At 48.9% G+C, this 17,442-nt stretch overlaps 1 protein-coding gene across 1 annotated transcript in view; it reads left to right on the top strand.

Moving 5' to 3' along the window:
- HIVEP3 (HIVEP zinc finger 3) overlaps positions 1–17,442 on the top strand; it is a gene marked incomplete at its 5' end in the record, with an annotated part of 68,859 nt that overhangs the window by 48,443 nt on the left and 2,974 nt on the right. Inside the window, 2 exons of the mRNA XM_082494332.1 lie at positions 5,492–5,590; positions 13,995–15,055. Coding sequence (XP_082350458.1) covers positions 5,492–5,590; positions 13,995–15,055 — 1,160 coding nt within the window. The remainder of the gene's footprint in view (positions 1–5,491; positions 5,591–13,994; positions 15,056–17,442) is intronic.

The raw sequence follows: 17,442 nt of genomic DNA, 5'->3' as shown, positions 1-17,442 counted from the left end.
TAAGATTTCTGGATAAACTGTGTGGAGCAGCTCACTGTGTCCGTGCCGCTGCCTCTGCTTAGAGGTCAGAAGGGACGAGGAGCGTCATATTAATTTAAAAGGTGCTCGTGTAAAGGACAGCAGTGCCCGTTGGCTGAAGATATCCATTTGATAGTCTAGTCCGCTCACAGTTTCCAGACACCAGACTTCTTCATGTCCTCAGCCATAGTCTTCCTTTAATAAATTAGCTTGCAGTTCCTTAAATCAGCACATGACAGGCACTGAGGTTATTGAACATGTTAATATATTAAATGCATTACCCCCTCAGCCCTTAAAGGCAAGGTTATGGCTGCACAGTTTATTACTATTACTGCTCTAGCAGACTCAGCGCTCTGCTAAGCCTCCTCTGGAAACTACAGAGCGGGTCCAACTGGCGGAAAGCTCCGAAAGAATTAACTGCTGTTATAGCAGAGCAGATTGATATATAGATTTGCAAAATGTCCCCACTCCCTCTGCGTGCTGAGGCCCTTCCTCAGCAGCTGGGAAGAGGAAAAGGGTCCGAGCATCCCTCTGGAGCCACTGCTGGGAGGAGGCTGTGGTCCCCCTGCTCCTCGGGGTGTCCCAAACCTCCGCTGGGATGAGGACAGAGTTATCCTCAGGAATTTGCTGCCCGCTCCCTTATGCAGTGTGGCGTGAGGCGTGTTGCTGGGAACAGAAAATGGCCCAGGGGTCCAGTCAGGAGGCGAACCACTGTGAGCAAAAGGGCTCTTTAACTTACCAGGGAAAGGTAAAAAAGAAAAAAAAAAAAAAAGGAAAAAAAAAAGGGAATGAGGGGTGGAAGTCAAAGACTGGCAAATTCAAGTGAAATATTAGCTGTTATTTTTCTTTAAACAGTGCAGCTATTAAGTCCCAGCACAAGCTTCAATGGGAGATATGCTAATTCTCTATATTTTGAAATCTGCCAATCCAGGCTGGGTACCTTTCTGGAAGATTGGGTTTTGGCTAACGCAGGCTGATAGGCTTGATCCAGAAGGTGGCTAGTGTTTTATAGCCTCTATTGATACAGGCAGGCTCGATGTTCAAATTTTCTTCTTTAATCTTGAAGTCAATAAGTATAAGAGATAGTAAGAAATTTTTAAAAAATTTAAATCTTTTGCCCCATCAGTTACATAAATTAAAACTTTCCTTCTCATAGAGTCTCACCTGGGGATATTACATCCATGCAGAGACCTAAATCAGAGCCTGTGGATTATTTAAGTCACACATAAAACCTGTTTCAAGGGTTTATCTGGGACGAAGAGTTCTGGCCTGTTGCTGGTTCTCCGTGTGTGAGTGCATCTCACAGCAAAGGGCGACTCTTCTAGTCTGCTCTCCGTGTATATTATTTTAAAAGAGGAATATAAAAATACTTAAGTCCTGGAAAGCTGTGAATGTGTATATCACAATACAGCCTCGGACACCGAGGTTGGTCATTTGTTGGGGTATTTTTTTTTGTTGTTAAATCGTTCACATTTAATAGGAGAAATAGAAAGCATGGTGTATGCCCAGTATGGACAGGATGATTTTTCTGGGGATCTTAATGTTTCTGTTCCCTACTTTTTGTTTTAACTCTGCCACCTTTAAAATATGATAATGGATATTCTGAAAATGTAATATCCTTCTTTTAATTTCAATGGGAAATCGCTCCTAGTCCCTACTAAGCTGCTTTAAGTGCTTTTGGAACACAGGAGTTTTAGCTTTCTCGAAACAACACAAATATTTAAGCTGCTTTAAGTCCAGAATAAGACATCACAGTGTCAGACGAGCTTAAGCAGACGGTAATACATCGTTATAAGGAGGTGTAATGAGAGCTGTGCTGATACTGCCTGTGCTCCTCCAGTACAGCAACAGTTGGGGTGGAGTCACAATTTCCACCGATTCCTGAATTTTAGATACAGCCAGTTTATTTCAAATCTGGGAACTTTTTGGTAAGCAATCCTGAGTGAGGACACTTACCCGCTTAGGATTCAGTACCACCGGTCTGCTATTTAAATCCAGCTTCCCCCCCTGCTAGTTTCTCTCTTGCTCCTTCCAATATGTTGGTTGTTTTGTGTTTTTTTTTTTCACTGTTTCCAAGGAAGCAATGCTATGTGGGTTGGGTTTTTTTTTGTAAGTTGGGAGCCAGGACTCTGTCAGGCAACAAGTAGCTGTGAGTCCTTCCTTGTGGGACGCATATCCAGCTTTTACTTAGGCAAAGTGGTGTTGACTTCACTGGAAATTTGCCGAAGGACTTTAGCATGTAATCCTGCCAGCATTAATTAAGGGGGCTAAAAACACAAACTGTAAGAAGAACCCTGATAAGATAAATATCATTGTCCTCCAAATTGCTCCCAAGATGATAACTCAGCTTCTCAGCTGGTGTAAATAAGCCTCGAGCCTTTAACTTCCCTAAAATGATGCAAACTTAGGTCAGACGAGAATCCGGCCCGCTGAGTCTCTCTTCCCTAAAAGGACAGCAGCATCCCTGTTTTGTTGGAATTTCTCCCCGGTGTGCGTGCGGGGTGCTGTGCATGCATAGACCGTGCACCAGGGGTAATTAGCACCGAGAGCTTTGCCGGCTCGTCTTGTTCATCAGCGCGTGTGGGCATTGCCTCCTCCAACCAAATGAGGAAAGCAGAAAGGGAAAGAAAGCAACGCTCGCCATGAATCGGTCCTTCGGTGTTTGACACGAACTCATTGGCACAGGGGATTTCAGCATCGCCGGGGCCTGTGCAGGCAGCCTGGGTGGGGAAGGACGAGGAGAAGCCGCGGCGTTGCCTTGCACAAGGGCAGTTGCCTCCGGTGAAAGAAAATAAAAAGGGAAGCGACACTGTGGCTTCTGGCAGAGCTCGTCGACCCGAAGCGTTGCACAGGGTGGAGCTGAGCCAAAGCAGAGGTGCGACGAAGTGACGGGCGGAGAGCTGCAGGCCGCAGATGGGGTCCCCGTGTCCGCCCACATCTCGCAGCGGCAAAAGGGACAGTGTGTGTTCGCTGCCAACAGCAGCGGAGCTACGGGGAGGACGTGTGCGTACAGCCAGCCTCTGGACATCTGGAGTGGCCAAAGGGGCCGCTGAGTCCTTCCCTCGAGTATGGCGTGGCTGTAGTCTTGCCCAAAACACGGCATTCAACAGCCCCCCCCGGCCCCAAGTCATTCACGTTATGGCCTCCCGGTTTAGTGAATTCATGAATAATGTTATGCCCTCCCTCAGTGAATTTATGAGCTTTTTTAGGGGATGTGGTAGCACCAAAATGCCTGGTGGGCCTCCCCTCCCCACTCCTCCCACCGTGGGGATCACAGCCGAATTCCCGAGGTGCCACAGACCGTGGTCTAACCAACAGCCCCCTGCTCCCACCGGGCACTGGCTTGGGCTCATTTTCTGTGTTTATTATCCCTGGAGGGAAGCCAGTTTGGGATTTTGCTGTGGTAACTGAGCAAAGATGGGTCGTTTTTGCCAGCCAAGATGTGATGTGCCGTGATGGACAGGCAGCAGCAGGGTTTGATTTCAACGGGCTGAGTCAGTTTGTCTTTCTGCTAGTTAGGTCCAAAATTAAATTCCAGTTCCATGAGGCCACAATTTGGACTCATTGGATAATTTTCAGTGAAACAGTTTTTCACTTTAAAACAATGGTGATTCACTGGAACCAGAGGTGTCCATGAGAGCGTGCTCTTTTCTGACTGAGTGTCCACAACGAAACTCTGGGTCCAAAGTGGAGAAAGAGAGGTCTGATTGGGAGCAAGGACCTGAGCCAAGCTGGCCTCATCCTCGTACCTGAGTGTCCTAACCAAGGGGCTAAGGGTATTTAGACATGAAGTTTAAAAATAATAAATCTCTCTTATTGAGGCTGTTTTGCTGCATTTAAATTATTAAATATCCTTTGACTCCACATCCTCGATGGATGCCAGATACACAAGGATATATAGTCAGCCTTTGTCTCTCTTGGTCTTTCCTGTTGGAGCTATTCCATTTTGTATAAAATGGGCTAAATAAATAATTCATGGGCTAAAGAGAAACTAACTTGGTAGCTAGATGGTTATGGCACTCTTCTGAGATGTGAGGGCGTCGCGGGTAATTCTCTGCTCCAATGAATAGTTGCTTATTTATTTATACTCTGCAGAGCAGCGGGAGGAGAGGTTGATAGAGGCCCTCTATACTCCCACCCAGCTCAGGGACCAGGGGACTCTGTGGATTGCAGGATACCAGCTGAGGGACCTCAGTCCTCAGCTGAAGGTTATAATAAAGTGTGAGAATTCTTTTTTTCTCAATATTTTTATTTTTTTACTATTTTTTTTTTATTTCTGTGAGAAAAACAAGCCTCGCATCCCGCACTACCCTCAAGTGTTAGCTAACGGGAAGGGTGATGGCACATTGTGTTGCTGCAGTGAATATGGAGCGCTCAACCACCTCCTGGGCTGTGCTGGGAAATTAAACAGCCCTTGGTGGAGCTTCAGCAAGGGCCCAGGTTTCTTCTAATCATCACCTCAGTTGATAAAGAGGTGTGGGAGAGGAAAAGGAAAAATTGGACATTTTTTTCTTTATTTCTCCTACTCTTGATTTTTCTCTCCATTCCACCTACCTACCTTTTCCCCCTCAACAGAGGTTCCCCTTTGTTCAGCGTTTGCCTTGGATATAAGTAGGGTTAATAACTGTCTAATTAGCCTGCCTGTAATTGGGGAGTTAGAATGAGGTGCCCTGTGAGGCCAGCATGCCCACCAGTTATCCCATCACACTGTCTCAGAGCAGTAACCACTGCCCCCACATCCTGGACTCCCCCTTGCAGGGGCTGCTCTTTCTATCCCGGCCCTAACGAGGAAGCCTCGTTAGTGCTCAGCAGGTTTTCTCCATGCTGCCAGATGATGGTGCGCAGGGCTTCAGAGGGTATCCAGGACTCCTGCTCCTGGGAGCTGAGAACTTTTGCCTGGCACTCGGAGCACCTGAGCCATCCTGCTGGCGGGGGGAGAGGGTGATTGTAGGGTTTTTCCCCATTTCTGGCATCTCCAGCACTCATTTTGGCAGTACCAGTCTGCCCAGTGGCGCTAAGGAGCTCCTCACCTCCAGGCAAGTGATGCTGCGTGCTGGGATGAGGTGGGAGGTGATGCTAGGTTGAGATGTGTTTCTCTTCCCTACTTTCCTACCATTTTTCTTTGCTGCACCATCACAGCTGAAAGCAATCCAGGACTTTTCTTCCCCCCACAAACCCCCATGTGGACCCCAACTGTTTTTTCAGGTTGCACAACACCTGAAAGGTCGCACAACCCTGCCAGCACCTCCTCTCCCACCCCCGGGTAGCGGCAAAGGGACGAGAGGGAGGACTTAGCCTTGTGTCATGGGGTATTTGCAATGGATAGTGGTTTGGGGAGAGTCAGAGGCCTCCTTGGTCTGGTTCAGAGCCAAGTTGTTAACTTGTTACTGCTGAGCTTGCAAAATGGAAAAAAAAAAAAAAAAAGAAAAAAGAGAGCCATATTGACCAAAATATGTTTTCTGCTTCTTTTCAGGGAATCTGACTAAACACATGAAGTCAAAGGCCCACAGCAAAAAATGTCAGGAGATGGGCGTGTTGGTATCTTCACTGGTGGATCTGGAAGCCGAAGAAGGTAAAATCTTTCGTGTTACAAACCTGCTGTTGCTGCTAAGAGAGGGCAATGTCCGTTCAGGCAGGAGATGTGCTCCGCAGATCATCCTTTCAAAGCTGTGGAGGGGTTTCGTTCACCCCGGGGCTCCTTCCAGCACCCACGGGGGGAGTTCTCCTTGTGTGGGGTGGGTTACGGGGCCGTCCCGGGAGGCTGCATCCATGGGACGGTCTGTGAGCCCGGGTTTCCTGCCGGGGGAGTATTTTGGCTTCAGCCAGAGGGGAGAGTACACAGACGGGCAGGGAGCATCCTGCCTTTGGCCCAGCGCTCTGCAGGGGGGCTGTACGCATAATAATAAATAGTGGATCCCTGGTGTGAGAAGGTGCTTCTTGGTATTAGGGGGGTATCTCGCAGGGAGTTCAGGAGCTGGACTGCCATGCTCTGGAAGAGCCTGGGTCTCTCCTGGCCATGGAGGGAGTCTCTGAAGCAGCGAAATGAGACCCACCCCCGAGGGTGCATTGCGTAGGTCTGTGAACCCCCACTTTGCTGCCGCCAGCACAGTCTGGTGGGTGAAGGAGAAAAATCAGTCTTGGCACCCCTGGTTAGGGTCTTACGGCATGTTGTACTGGAGCTGAGGCGCTGAGCCTGAGCGCGGGGGTGACCCTTTGGTGCGTGGCCCGTGCAGGCGGTGGCGATGTTCTTGCAGAGGGGATGCTCTCCAGCAATACAGGAGAATTAATGATTCGGGGATACCTTCCTCCAGAGAAGGACTTTTCCATGAAGATCATCTTCTAGGGACCTGCTCGTCTTGCTGTATTTGGCTGATCCCAGGAAACACCAAATTACCAGTGCAAACTGGGCTGTGTCTGGTGGGACTGGTGCATGCAGGAGCTGCCCCCGTCTCTGCAGGGCAGACGCAGCCTGGACCCAGCACCGCCGCCGGAGGCCTCGGCACAGCGGGATGGGCTGCGAGCAGCACGGGGGCAGCTGCTTCCCTCATCCCTCGCTCTCACGGGTCTTTTCCATGTGTAGGATGAAGGTGAATCACCTAGGTCAGAAATGAACTGGAAAATTTCTCAGTAGGGAAAGAGCCAGCAAAACTAAAAAAACATGGTGCTTTGACATTTAATGGCATTATTTTGAGTGCTTTACAAGAAGATATGTTCACCCTGACTCACCTGCTTATTTCTTTCATCTACTTGTGCACAAACACACACACACAAGGTCTGTCCAAGGCTCTGCAAACTCAGGAGTCTCGTTGTTCTTTGAGAAGGACGCGCGACTCTTTTATTTAGTAATTTCCGCCCTGGTTTATAGTATCTGCAGCTGAATTTCCCTGAAGTCATCCCGAGAAGCAGATCTCCTCCTGGGAGGCTGGGCAGCATCAGGCGGGAGTGCGGTGACCATAATCACTCCTGTCTCCATCAGAAATGTTGAGGGAAAGGTGAGGAAGATCTCCAAGCTGGGGGATGAAGGAAGATGGGGAAGTCTCATGTATACTTAGCTCTTTGAGCTAGCAAAGGATATTTTACCCAAATTATTGGAGGCTGTGCTCCGACAGCTGTGAAGGGTTAGGTTATGTGCCTCCAGGGAACAGTTAGATGTTTTTACGATTGTTATTCTGTTTCCTTTAGCGAGACCCTGAGTGTTCGGGGCTGGAGCCGCAGCGCAGGACTGATGGGGAAGAAGCCTTAGGGGCAGCAGATCTCAAGTCCTCGTGAAATTTTGGGTCATCTGCATTTGCGTTCAGCGGGTCGTTTACGTTGATAGGACACGTTGCACGTACAGCTGTAGAGGGAAGAGAGGCTCTGGAAGCACAGGTCTGTCTGTGTTTATTCCTGGATAAAACACCTAGTGCCGCAGAGCAGGGTGGTGTTTCCTCTTTGCATTGCGTTGCAGGCTGGTCAGGCCACCATTGACCCTTCCTGGCTGCCACCCCAGAAACCCCGATATGAAAGCAGCTCTTGTGGCTGTCTTTAGCATTTTTTTCACCCTGTTTCGCCCCCCTGTCTCACCCCAAACGATTTTGATTCCCCCGTCCCTGGGATTCATTCTGCCACAGCCCGCAAGGGTTTGTTGACAATGGGTTAAAATGAACTTCATAAAACACATGGCGCCACGGTTATTTTTATAAAGTGAACATCAGCTGAGCGAGTTCTGGAGACGGCGCTGTGAGCCAGGGAATGTTAACTCGGCAGGAACAACAAACAGCGCTTATCACCCCGGTCCCCTGCTGAGGTCAAGTCCATCAGAGGCTTTACTGGGCAAAGGAGCTGGTTCCCGGGACGTGGGCAGCGTCACACGCGTCCTGTTTTGTAGGTAATTAAAAATCACTAAGTGTGTTTCCCTGCACAGCCCGTGGTGGGGGAGGGGGTTTGCTCTGCGGTGGGCTGCAGCCCTTCACACCGCAGAGGGGGGTCGTGGTGCGGGTGGTTGCCAGGGCTGAGGCTGTGCCCGCCGGGCAGCCCTGGCCGCTGGGACCCTCTGAGGTGCTGGAAGTCTCAGTTTTTGGGTACTGAATCTCAGAAATGCTGTCCCCTGCAGCGTGCTGTATCCTTGGGGTATCTCCACACTGGTTTAACAGGCTGCCCAGGGAAGTGGTGGAGTCACCATCCCTGGAGGTATTTAAAAGATGGGCAGACATGGTGCTGAGGGACATGGTTTGGTGGTGGTTTTGGCAGTGTTAGGTTGATGGTTGGACTCAATGATCTTAAAAGATCCCTTCCAACCTAGAACCTGATAGATTCTATGATTCTATGATTAATTAAACTGTTCTGGGGACATTTGCAGGCCATCATCTCAACTTAAACTGCAGGAGCAATCAGCAAGACATCTGCAGTTCAGGCCATCTACCACACTTCCAAAAAAGTGCTGAGCACAGTTTGGGAATTGGCATGGCCCTCGGACCATTCCTGCAGAGGAAGTTGGATGTGGCCACCATGTTTTGGTGGCACAGAGGTGCAGATGCAGAGTAATTTGATGGGCCTGCAGGGCTGGTGTCACTGTCCTGGGACAAATGTGTCTTGGAGGGCTGATTCGACTGTCCTTGACTTGAACAGACCAGCAGAGAAGCTGTAGGAGATATCTGAGAAGTCCCACTGGTTAACCAGTCCCAACCCCCAGTAATCCCCCAGTACAGTGTTACCGTGACTTTTGAGGCTTGAGTTCTGGTTCAGGCCAAGTGTCGTCAACTGGATGGTCAGGGAACAAAGACATGAGAGAGAGAAAGAAGGAGCCCTATGGCATTACCAGACACCCGTGTCCCCTTTCACAGTGCCTTTCCTGACATGTACAGGGATGGACAAAGGGCTCTCCCAGGCTGCGCTGAATAAACGTCGAACCAAGGCTAAGGATACCCGACCTGGCCGACAGCGTGCCACTCTGCCTCAAGGGATGGCTCTCTTCCTTTTAAATCTGCTTGAACTCTTGGCTTTTCTCCAGCTCTTCAGAGCAACCTTTCGATCGGGCAGAGACATGCTGTACTCGGCCGTGGCCTTTCCAGAGGAGGGCATGGCCAGAAGAAAACCTAGTCGAGGATTTTGCAGTATCTGTCCCAGGGGAAAACTGTTGGCATAGTGTGAGCAGCAGTGGAAGGCTGCTCCCGTGTGGGATTGCTGGAGAACTCCTTCAGCCCGGGAACTCACTTAAAATAATTGATTAGCTGATGGTCTCCAGAAATCTCTCCCTGCTTTTGTGCCACCCATCGGTGATGCTTCAGCAGATCAAAGCTAGATAGGGAAAGAGGAAAGAGGCTCCTGAAATGTTGGTTGCATGACTCTGAGAAGAACAACTGTTATTTTAAACCTTTCCATTATCATCAGTTAGAACTAATGAGTCATATTAATTGAGTGTCACTTTTGAAAACCTGCAAATCAGAAGTCCTATTTATGTTACATGTAATTGCAGGCTTCTGAGGACACAACTGCAAGCGCTCACTTCACCAGTCCAGGGAAATGCTTTCATTCATGATTTCCTTCAGTCATTCATCCCTGGGCTCACACAGGGTTAACAGTAGTGTGCTCAGCGGTGTGTTGTGCCAGTGGTGTGAGAGCCCACTGATGGGAGCGCTCTGCTTGCGAGAACGGAGGTCTGGCAGGTGATGAGGCTGAGCTGGTCTCAGCCTTTGGCCTCGTGGAAAGAGCAAACCTAAACCAAAGCCCAAGAAAGGTCTGCCTTGCATCCCCAGGTCAGCCGGGAAAGCACTCAGAGGAAAGGATGGGACCATCACCTGGGTGATGGGTTCTTTGGCCATCATTAAGTTATTGGTCCCTGACTGCTTGTGGCTGAACACGTGGTGGTTGGACACCTGCTGGCCCTACCTGGGCAGCAGAGGACAGGAACCCATTAGCTTTCGGAAGGGACTCCTCTCCCGTTGTTGCTGTTGGCTGCGCAGCTGCTCACTGGAATGTGTTGCGCTGTCTGGACTCTATTGCATTATGCAAGCAATCTGTGTAATTTTAGAATTACAAAAAATATACAGTCCCCATTTCCTCCCGTTGATGAGGACCATTTGTGTCTCTGCAAAGGGGATGGTTGGCCAGGACGGAATGCAAAAAGGTGAAAACGGGAAGGAGTGGTAGCGAAGGAAATTTCCTTTCTTTCCTTCCAGCTTCTTTTTCACCTGGTTAAAGCTAAAACTGGGCTTCTGCCGAAATTTCAAATATTCTGCTTCATGAGTAAGGAGGCCCATTGCTCACAAATGCCAAGTAAATACTAAATAGAGCAGCCAAGAAGATGGTCAGAAAATTGTATTTTGTACTGTAATGGTTGGGGCTATTTGGATGGATGAGAAAATAATGTAAAAATGGCAGAAAGGTGCATGAGGAATCAGAGATCACAGCTGTGTCACACAGCCCTGTTCTCAGAGCAGTGGATTGCAAAGACCCTTCCCCTGTATAACCACAGAGTGTCTTCTCGTTTGCAAAGAGGCTCAGACTATTTTAATTGAAAAAAAAAAAATAATAAAAAAAGATTACTATTTCCATGTGACACAAAGCAGCTTTGGGGACAGGCGGGGGAGGGAGCAGCAGTTCCTAAAACTCCCTGGATTATTTTAAACTAGAGTTATATTTCACTTGATCGTTTTTATTTCTATTTAAGGGGCAGGAGAAAGTAAGGGGTGTTACTATAAAAGGAGACTGGAGTGTAATTCTTCAATCCTGCATTGTTTCTGCTTGGTGTGATTGCACCAGTTTGGTAGAACAACCTTAGAATAACACACGTGTAATGAAATGCAACCCTCGGACAAAGGTGTCAAGAGGGCACATTTTCCCTGGCTTCCTCTCTCCTTCCTTCCCCCATCTCTCCGTCCCTCTGTCTCCTCCCGACTTGCCCTTTCTCTGCCCATTAGCTCAGAAAATGAATTGCAGTTGCCAGAAGCCAGGGCTCAGGTCTGAGCTCTTTCTGCTCAGGAGGCCAAAGCAAATTGTCTTTGGGCTGTCCCAGGACTCACTCAAATGTTTCTCCCAGTGACAAATGCAAATAACACCCCGGTGCAGAGCTGGCTTCGCATTTCCCTCACTCCATACTTCTGCCCTTGCTCTCTGTCCTGGCCAGCACCTCTCCATTGTGTGACTGGGGCCGAAAAAGGAGACCACACAGGACAAGGCTCTCAGAGCCACGCAGCGGAGGCTGAGGCTATAGCTGCCTGTCCATCCTGAAGACCATAGACTTCAAACCCCACAATCAGAGACAGGTACCCAGAGCGAGTCCAGAGAAGGCCACGAAGATGATCAGAGGGCTGGAGTACCTCTCCTATGAGCACAGGCTGAGAGAGTTGGAGTTGTTCAGCCTGGAGAAGAGAAGGCTCCAGGGAGACCTTGTAGCAGCCTTCCGGTATCTGAAGGGCACCTACAGGAGAGCTGGGGAAGGAGTTTTTACAAGGGCATGGAGTGATGGGACGAGGGGAAATGGCTTCAAACTGGAAGAGGGGAGATTTAGATTAGATATCAGGAAGAAATGTTTCCTTGTGAGGGTGGTGAGACCCTGGCGCAGGTTGCCCCGAGAAGTCGTGGCTGCCCCATCCCTGGAGGTGTTCAAGGCCGGGTTGGACGGGGCTTGGAGCAACCTGGGCTGGTGGGAGGTGTCCCTGCCCAGGGCAGGGGTGTTGGAACTAGATGATCTTTCAGGTTCCTTCCAACCCAAACCATTCCATGATTTGATTCTATGACTAGCTCATAGCTCTGGTAATGAAATCCACTCCTTTTCCAAGCAAGAAATACGCACAGTTCACCCTACAGCTGGGAGAACTGGTCATTTGGAATAATATTTGTCCTAAACTCAGTTCCTCTGGGAGTTTGCAAACAACCCACCGCTGGATCCTGGGTCCAGGAAACACCATCGTTATACAAGCATTTCAAAATGCAAGTCAGCCTCTTGGTGGAGAGCTGCTGACTTCGACTTGGTGCTGTATGGGTTTTGCAGTAGGTCTCACGTTATGGACTTTTGAAACAGGGTGAGGAGCAAATGAAAGGCATTTCAGGCTGACTCTTGGATGGATAATCAGCCAGCGCAAAACATGCCTTGTTTCACTGGTAATGCGTAACACTTCATGAGCATTCGCTAGTAAGGCCCTGTTATTCAAAGTAAACAAAATCAGGCTTTTTATCCATAGATCACAGTGACTTCTCGCTGTGTGGCCATGTCCCCTTCTGAAAACCACCCTGCCTGCTGCAGGCAGGTGTGGTCCAGCCTCAGCATTAGCGCCGTTTAATGTCCCCTCCGGCTCGTCCTGCTGACAGATGGCAGCTCTAAATGGAAAACCGTTTCAGCGTTCATCGGAGGAGAAACAGTGTCCTAGGCTGAACTGATGGGGAAAAGAGGACAGCAGTGCTGCAATTAGTTACCCAGCTTCACGCAGGTGTCAAAGCAGCATCCAGGTGCTCTCCTTCCAAAGGCAGGGACCAAGCGTGTCCCATCGTCTTGGTGCTTGGCACAAAGAGAGTTTGCAAAACCGGTATTTTATTATCCCCTCCAGAGCATCGGGGACTTGCAGGAAAGCCTCCTGACGGCCCAATTTTGTTGAGCTACAGTGACATCCAGTGGCGGTTCCCGATGGACCTCTTCAGGCTGAGCTTGCGTTTCTGCCAGCATCACTGCACAACTGGCGTGGGGAAATGCAGATTTTTGTCCGGGCAGGGCAGAGCAGCGGGTGGGCGGCTTCGATCTGCTTGGGAGCTCGGTACTGATCTCAGGCAGCTTCTGCTGGCCCTTAAAGTAGAAAAGAGATGCTGTATTTTTAGCTGCAGATAAATATCAAATCCTTTAGATTTGCTTTTTGTATACTCCCTACTGTTTACAAGCTCTTGGTGCTCCAAAGACTGGAGCCCCTCTGCTGTGAGGAGAGGCCGAGACAGTTGGGGTTGTTCAGCCTGGAGAAGAGAAGGCTCCGAGGACACCTTGTAGCAGCCTTCCGGTATCTGAAGGGCACCTACAGGAGAGCTGGGGAAGGAGTTTTTACAAGGGCATGGAGTGATGGGACGAGGGGGAATGGCTTCAAACTGGAAGAGGGGAGATTTAGATTAGATATCAGGAAGAAATGTTTCCCTGTGAGGGCGGTGAGCCCCTGGCGCAGGTTGCTCCGAGAAGCTGTGGCTGCCCCATCCCTGGAGGTGTTCAAGGCCAGGTTGGACGGGGCTTGGAGCAACCCGGGCTGGTGGGAGGTGTCCCTGCCCAGGGCAGGGGGGGAACGAGATGGTCTTCAAGGTCCCTTCCAACCCAAACCATTCTATGATTCTATGATTCTTATTAACAAAGCATCCCTGTGAAAGGCCTTCCACAGACAGACAGCAAAAACCTCTGCCACAAAGAAGCATCTGCTAGAATTTATCAAAAGAAGGGAAAATCCACAGAGGTTCTTTCAACCCTATGGTTTGCTTTTTCACAAAAGCCCTGTCTAGCTCATGTTTAACTGTCACATAATGTAGGCATGAAAAGGTCCACCATGTGGAGGATGGCAGCAGTCATCCCAGCAACTTTTTCGTACTTTGGCAGCTGTAGATATTTTGTAGGCACCATTGCAGCTAATAGTCATAAAAAGCCCTCCAAGGGATGATAGTGCTGCTGTTATCCTCATCTATTAAAAGCCTTTTTTGCATTTCTAGAGAAAGGTGGGCAGGGTGTGTGAAGGTGTACAGCAGACACAGGGACTGATGGCTGCGTGTCTTGACAGACCAATGGCTGGAACCAAAATTAGGGCAGAGCGGGAGATCCTAATGGTGGGATTCCCTGGGATCTACTGGGATCATCAGGAGTGGAGTTGGCATAGAGGGCAAGACTGCAGGCTTCAAAGCACAAGATCATCAGATCCAGGAAATAGCCGGGTCCTCTCTCCTCTTGTCCTCTTAGAACCTTCGAGCAGATTTAGCACAAAAATAATTCTTGTATGTGTGTTTTACACTCTCTGTTTTGTGTTTGCCCACCCCTTCAGGAACCAGTGAAGACCTATTCCAGGACTCTGAGGGGCGGGAGGGATCTGAGCCAATTGAGGAACATCAGTTTTCAGACCTAGAGGAATCTGACGATGACGATGACAATGAGGATGAGGAAGATGAGGAGGAAGAGGAGAGCCAAGATGAGCCACCTTTAAAGTTGCCAGAAGGCAAACATACCACCCTCCCGATGCACTCTTCAGGTGGCTCTCCATGTTCTCAAGAGGAAGGCACTGAGATAGCATTGTCTTTAGCCCAAGAAACTGTTTCCAGCAGCCAAAAAGTAGGTGAAGGCCAGCAGGCCTCCTCCTCAGGGCTGGAAACAAAGTGGTCAGCAGACAGCAGTGACATTGCTGTGTGCCACAGCTTCTTAAGTCTCCACAGACCAGCTTTGACCTCCACCGAACAATTGGCTTCTGCTGAAAGAGAGTCTGTCACAAGGCCACAGATGTCCTTAGTTATGGACCTGTCAACCTCAAAAGACACCTCCCCAAGAAAAAGGTGGTCTCCAAGCCAGGACTCTGGCAGAGGTGGTGGCAGCAGCAGACCAATGCTAGCGAGAAAGCACCTACTAACCAAAAATGAAACTTCACCGAAACGGTTTTCACCAACTGGAGAACTATCTTCTCTAAGGTGCCTGTCTCCAGGGAGAGGGTTGTCTCCTTGTCAGCGCGTCTCTCCCAGGAGGGAGGCATCTCCACTGAGATGTGTGTCACCAAGACTTGAGCTGTCGCCCAGCAGGCATCTTTCCCCCAGAAGAGAGCTGTCCCCAAGAACATACCTTCCACCAGAAGGAGAAGTCTCCCCTGTGAGGCACTCGTCGCCGAGCAGAGAGATGTCATCAGTCAGATATTTATCACTGCAGAAAGTCTTGTCTCCAGGCTGCTCAGAGTCGCCTAGGTATCCATCCCCTGGGAAAGAGGACTTGCCTGGTACTAGCAAATCAGCAGCAGAGGACAAAGTTCAAAGCTCATATCAAGCCCAGCATGGGTTATTATCTTCGATGCCTCTACCTCACAGGTTCTTTGGCAAAAACGTACAGCTCTATGAGTCCAAGCTGGTAAGTCCAAGCCCCTCTCACCTTCTAGTCCCTGCAGTACGCTCTCTGATGTGTTTTGTTAATTAAGGTTGCAATGCAGAAGTGCACAGTGACCCTGTGACCGATGTCACAGGTAACCCAGAGAAAAGTGACAGTGGGCAGCAATGGGTTTTGCACCCATCCTGCCCGTCTCAGTTGAAAAGAAATAAAGTTGTCCCTTCCCCAAGGGATTATTTACACTCCTGACCCAATAAGACAAGCAATAAGGATGACCGTTTAATAATGACTAGTTGTCGCTAAGAGGCTTTTTTTTTTTTTTTTTCCCCTGGGAATTTCATACCCATTTCTGAGATTTCACCAGTGGGGGGTAAGATGTGACTATTGTCCACCGGTCAGTGACCTGAACCAGATCTGAACTAGCCTTTGCACTCTACTGCTGACTCCTGGGCTCCATACATACGCAGCCAGCTCTGTTAGCTTAACTGCTGAGAAATGTTTGTTTGGAACATCTCTGATTTCATCTCGCTTCTCTCTTCAGCACAGAGAGGTGTTTCCCACTGGGTCCAGAAAATTATTTAATCCCTCTGCTGGACATATCAAATCCTATGGGTAAAGGAAAATTGCATGTTCCTCCCACTGCTACAGGCAAATTAGACGTCGGGTTTGGTGGAACGTTTCCCATTTCTACTGAAGTGCCTGGCTCTCCTGTAATTTATGCTGATGAACATGAGGTCCAGTTGCTGGAGTTGCTCTGCTGTGAAACTGCTGTGAGGAGAGACTGGAGCCCTTAGGGACTGGACTGGGAAGAGAGAGGCCTTTATACAACTCTTGGAGAACCTGTCACGGCAGATGCTCACCCAGGCCTTCTCCAGAAAAGCCATGCTGCCCAGTGTGCATTTCTTCCATGTCTATGATAATGTACCGTCTTTTGGTGGTGCCTTCCTTCTGCTTGCCACTATGAGGCTTTGCCTTACCTTCTCAGAGACTGTCCTTCATCTTAGGTCCAAACTTTTGCTTACTTTAATGCTATTTCCCTTTCTTGTCAATTAACTTCTCGTGGTGAATCTCAGGGCTGTGGAAACCCGGGTCCTTCAACTCTAGTGAAGAAAGCTGCCCACTGCTGCTGCTTGTAGCAAATCCCCTAAGCTTCCTAGTCCACAGTGGGAGACGATATCGTATACCCCTGCTTATCTGCCCATTCACACCTTTTAACTTATGCTGTCACACAGATACCTTTTTGCTCCATTTTCCTGCTCCTTTTATGCATCCAAAGTCACCCCTGTTGCTTTTTTCATGTGCCTCCAAAGCAGTAATAAAGACCTGAAGCTTTCCGTTTATCAGCGAGGTGGACAGCCGGGCTGTTGTTGCAAAATTGCATTCCTGGTAAGGCTACAAGAGACAGGAAGATCAGAGGTGGATTTATCAGCTCCCAAATGGAGCTCTGTGCTCAAAACTGGTGCCCTGTGCATTGCTTAGAAACTTGGAGACAATTTTAGCCTAGCATCAGTGTAAGGCTTTCTGCCGAGCCTGTGCGTGGCCTGACCATGACCATCTCTCTTCCCACGGGCTCTTGCAGTAGGTAGTCTCTCCTTCTGGTGGCTTTTGCACCACAGAGGTGATTTGTTTGGGCATTTCCCAGCATCCCTATAGCCATTCTGCCAAGACTCCATGTGGATAAGTGAGATTTAGCAAGTGTTTGAGCTTGTAACTGCTGACCAAGTATATGCTATCTTCAGTGGCTCTTGCTTTCTCTCTCTTCCGTTCTCTTTTGCTGCTTTCCTCTGTTGCCTCTTCATAGAGATCCAGCTCTCAGGATCAAGAAAGTCTCCATAATCCTACAAAGAAATATGCCCCCAGCAAATCCTCAAATTTTGTAGCTAACTCCATCTTAATGGAAAGTTGATTTCAGTTTCTGTTACTTCCTCTTCTTGGGAGTCCTGTTTAGGGGATTAGTTATAACCTCATCACTAATTAATCCATTTCTGTTTAGCCACATATCTCTCCATGATGTACATTAGGAAACTATGTGAAGCACCGAGAGAGAAAAAGGAAAAGGTAAAACGGCAGGGCTTTAACCCCTGATTTCTATGGACCACACCATGAGGGTGGTGGTGGGGACCACACTGATGGGTGTGTTTTGTGTCAAACGAGAGTTAATGCTATCTCTCACTCTGTCCAAAACATCCTTGCAATTAGCAGCTGTAAGGATGTAATCCCGCATTAAAAAAACACAGTAAAATTAAATAACATTATTCCGGGCTTTCAGAAACCCCATGTACTGAAAGGGATCCAAAGCAGCTCGGATGGTAGGAAACACTGGCATCCTCTGCCAGAATTTCAGAGGCAACCCTGATAATAGGACAAGGGGTAACTAAAAGAGGGGAGATTTAGACTAGATATAAGGAAGA

Source organism: Vanellus vanellus (assembly GCF_965231255.1).
Source record: "Vanellus vanellus genome assembly, chromosome: 22".
In the NCBI taxonomy this organism is placed as follows: Eukaryota; Metazoa; Chordata; class Aves; order Charadriiformes; family Charadriidae; genus Vanellus; species Vanellus vanellus.
The sequence above is the reverse complement of the archived record's forward strand: the minus strand, read 5'-3'. Positions and strand labels throughout refer to the sequence as shown.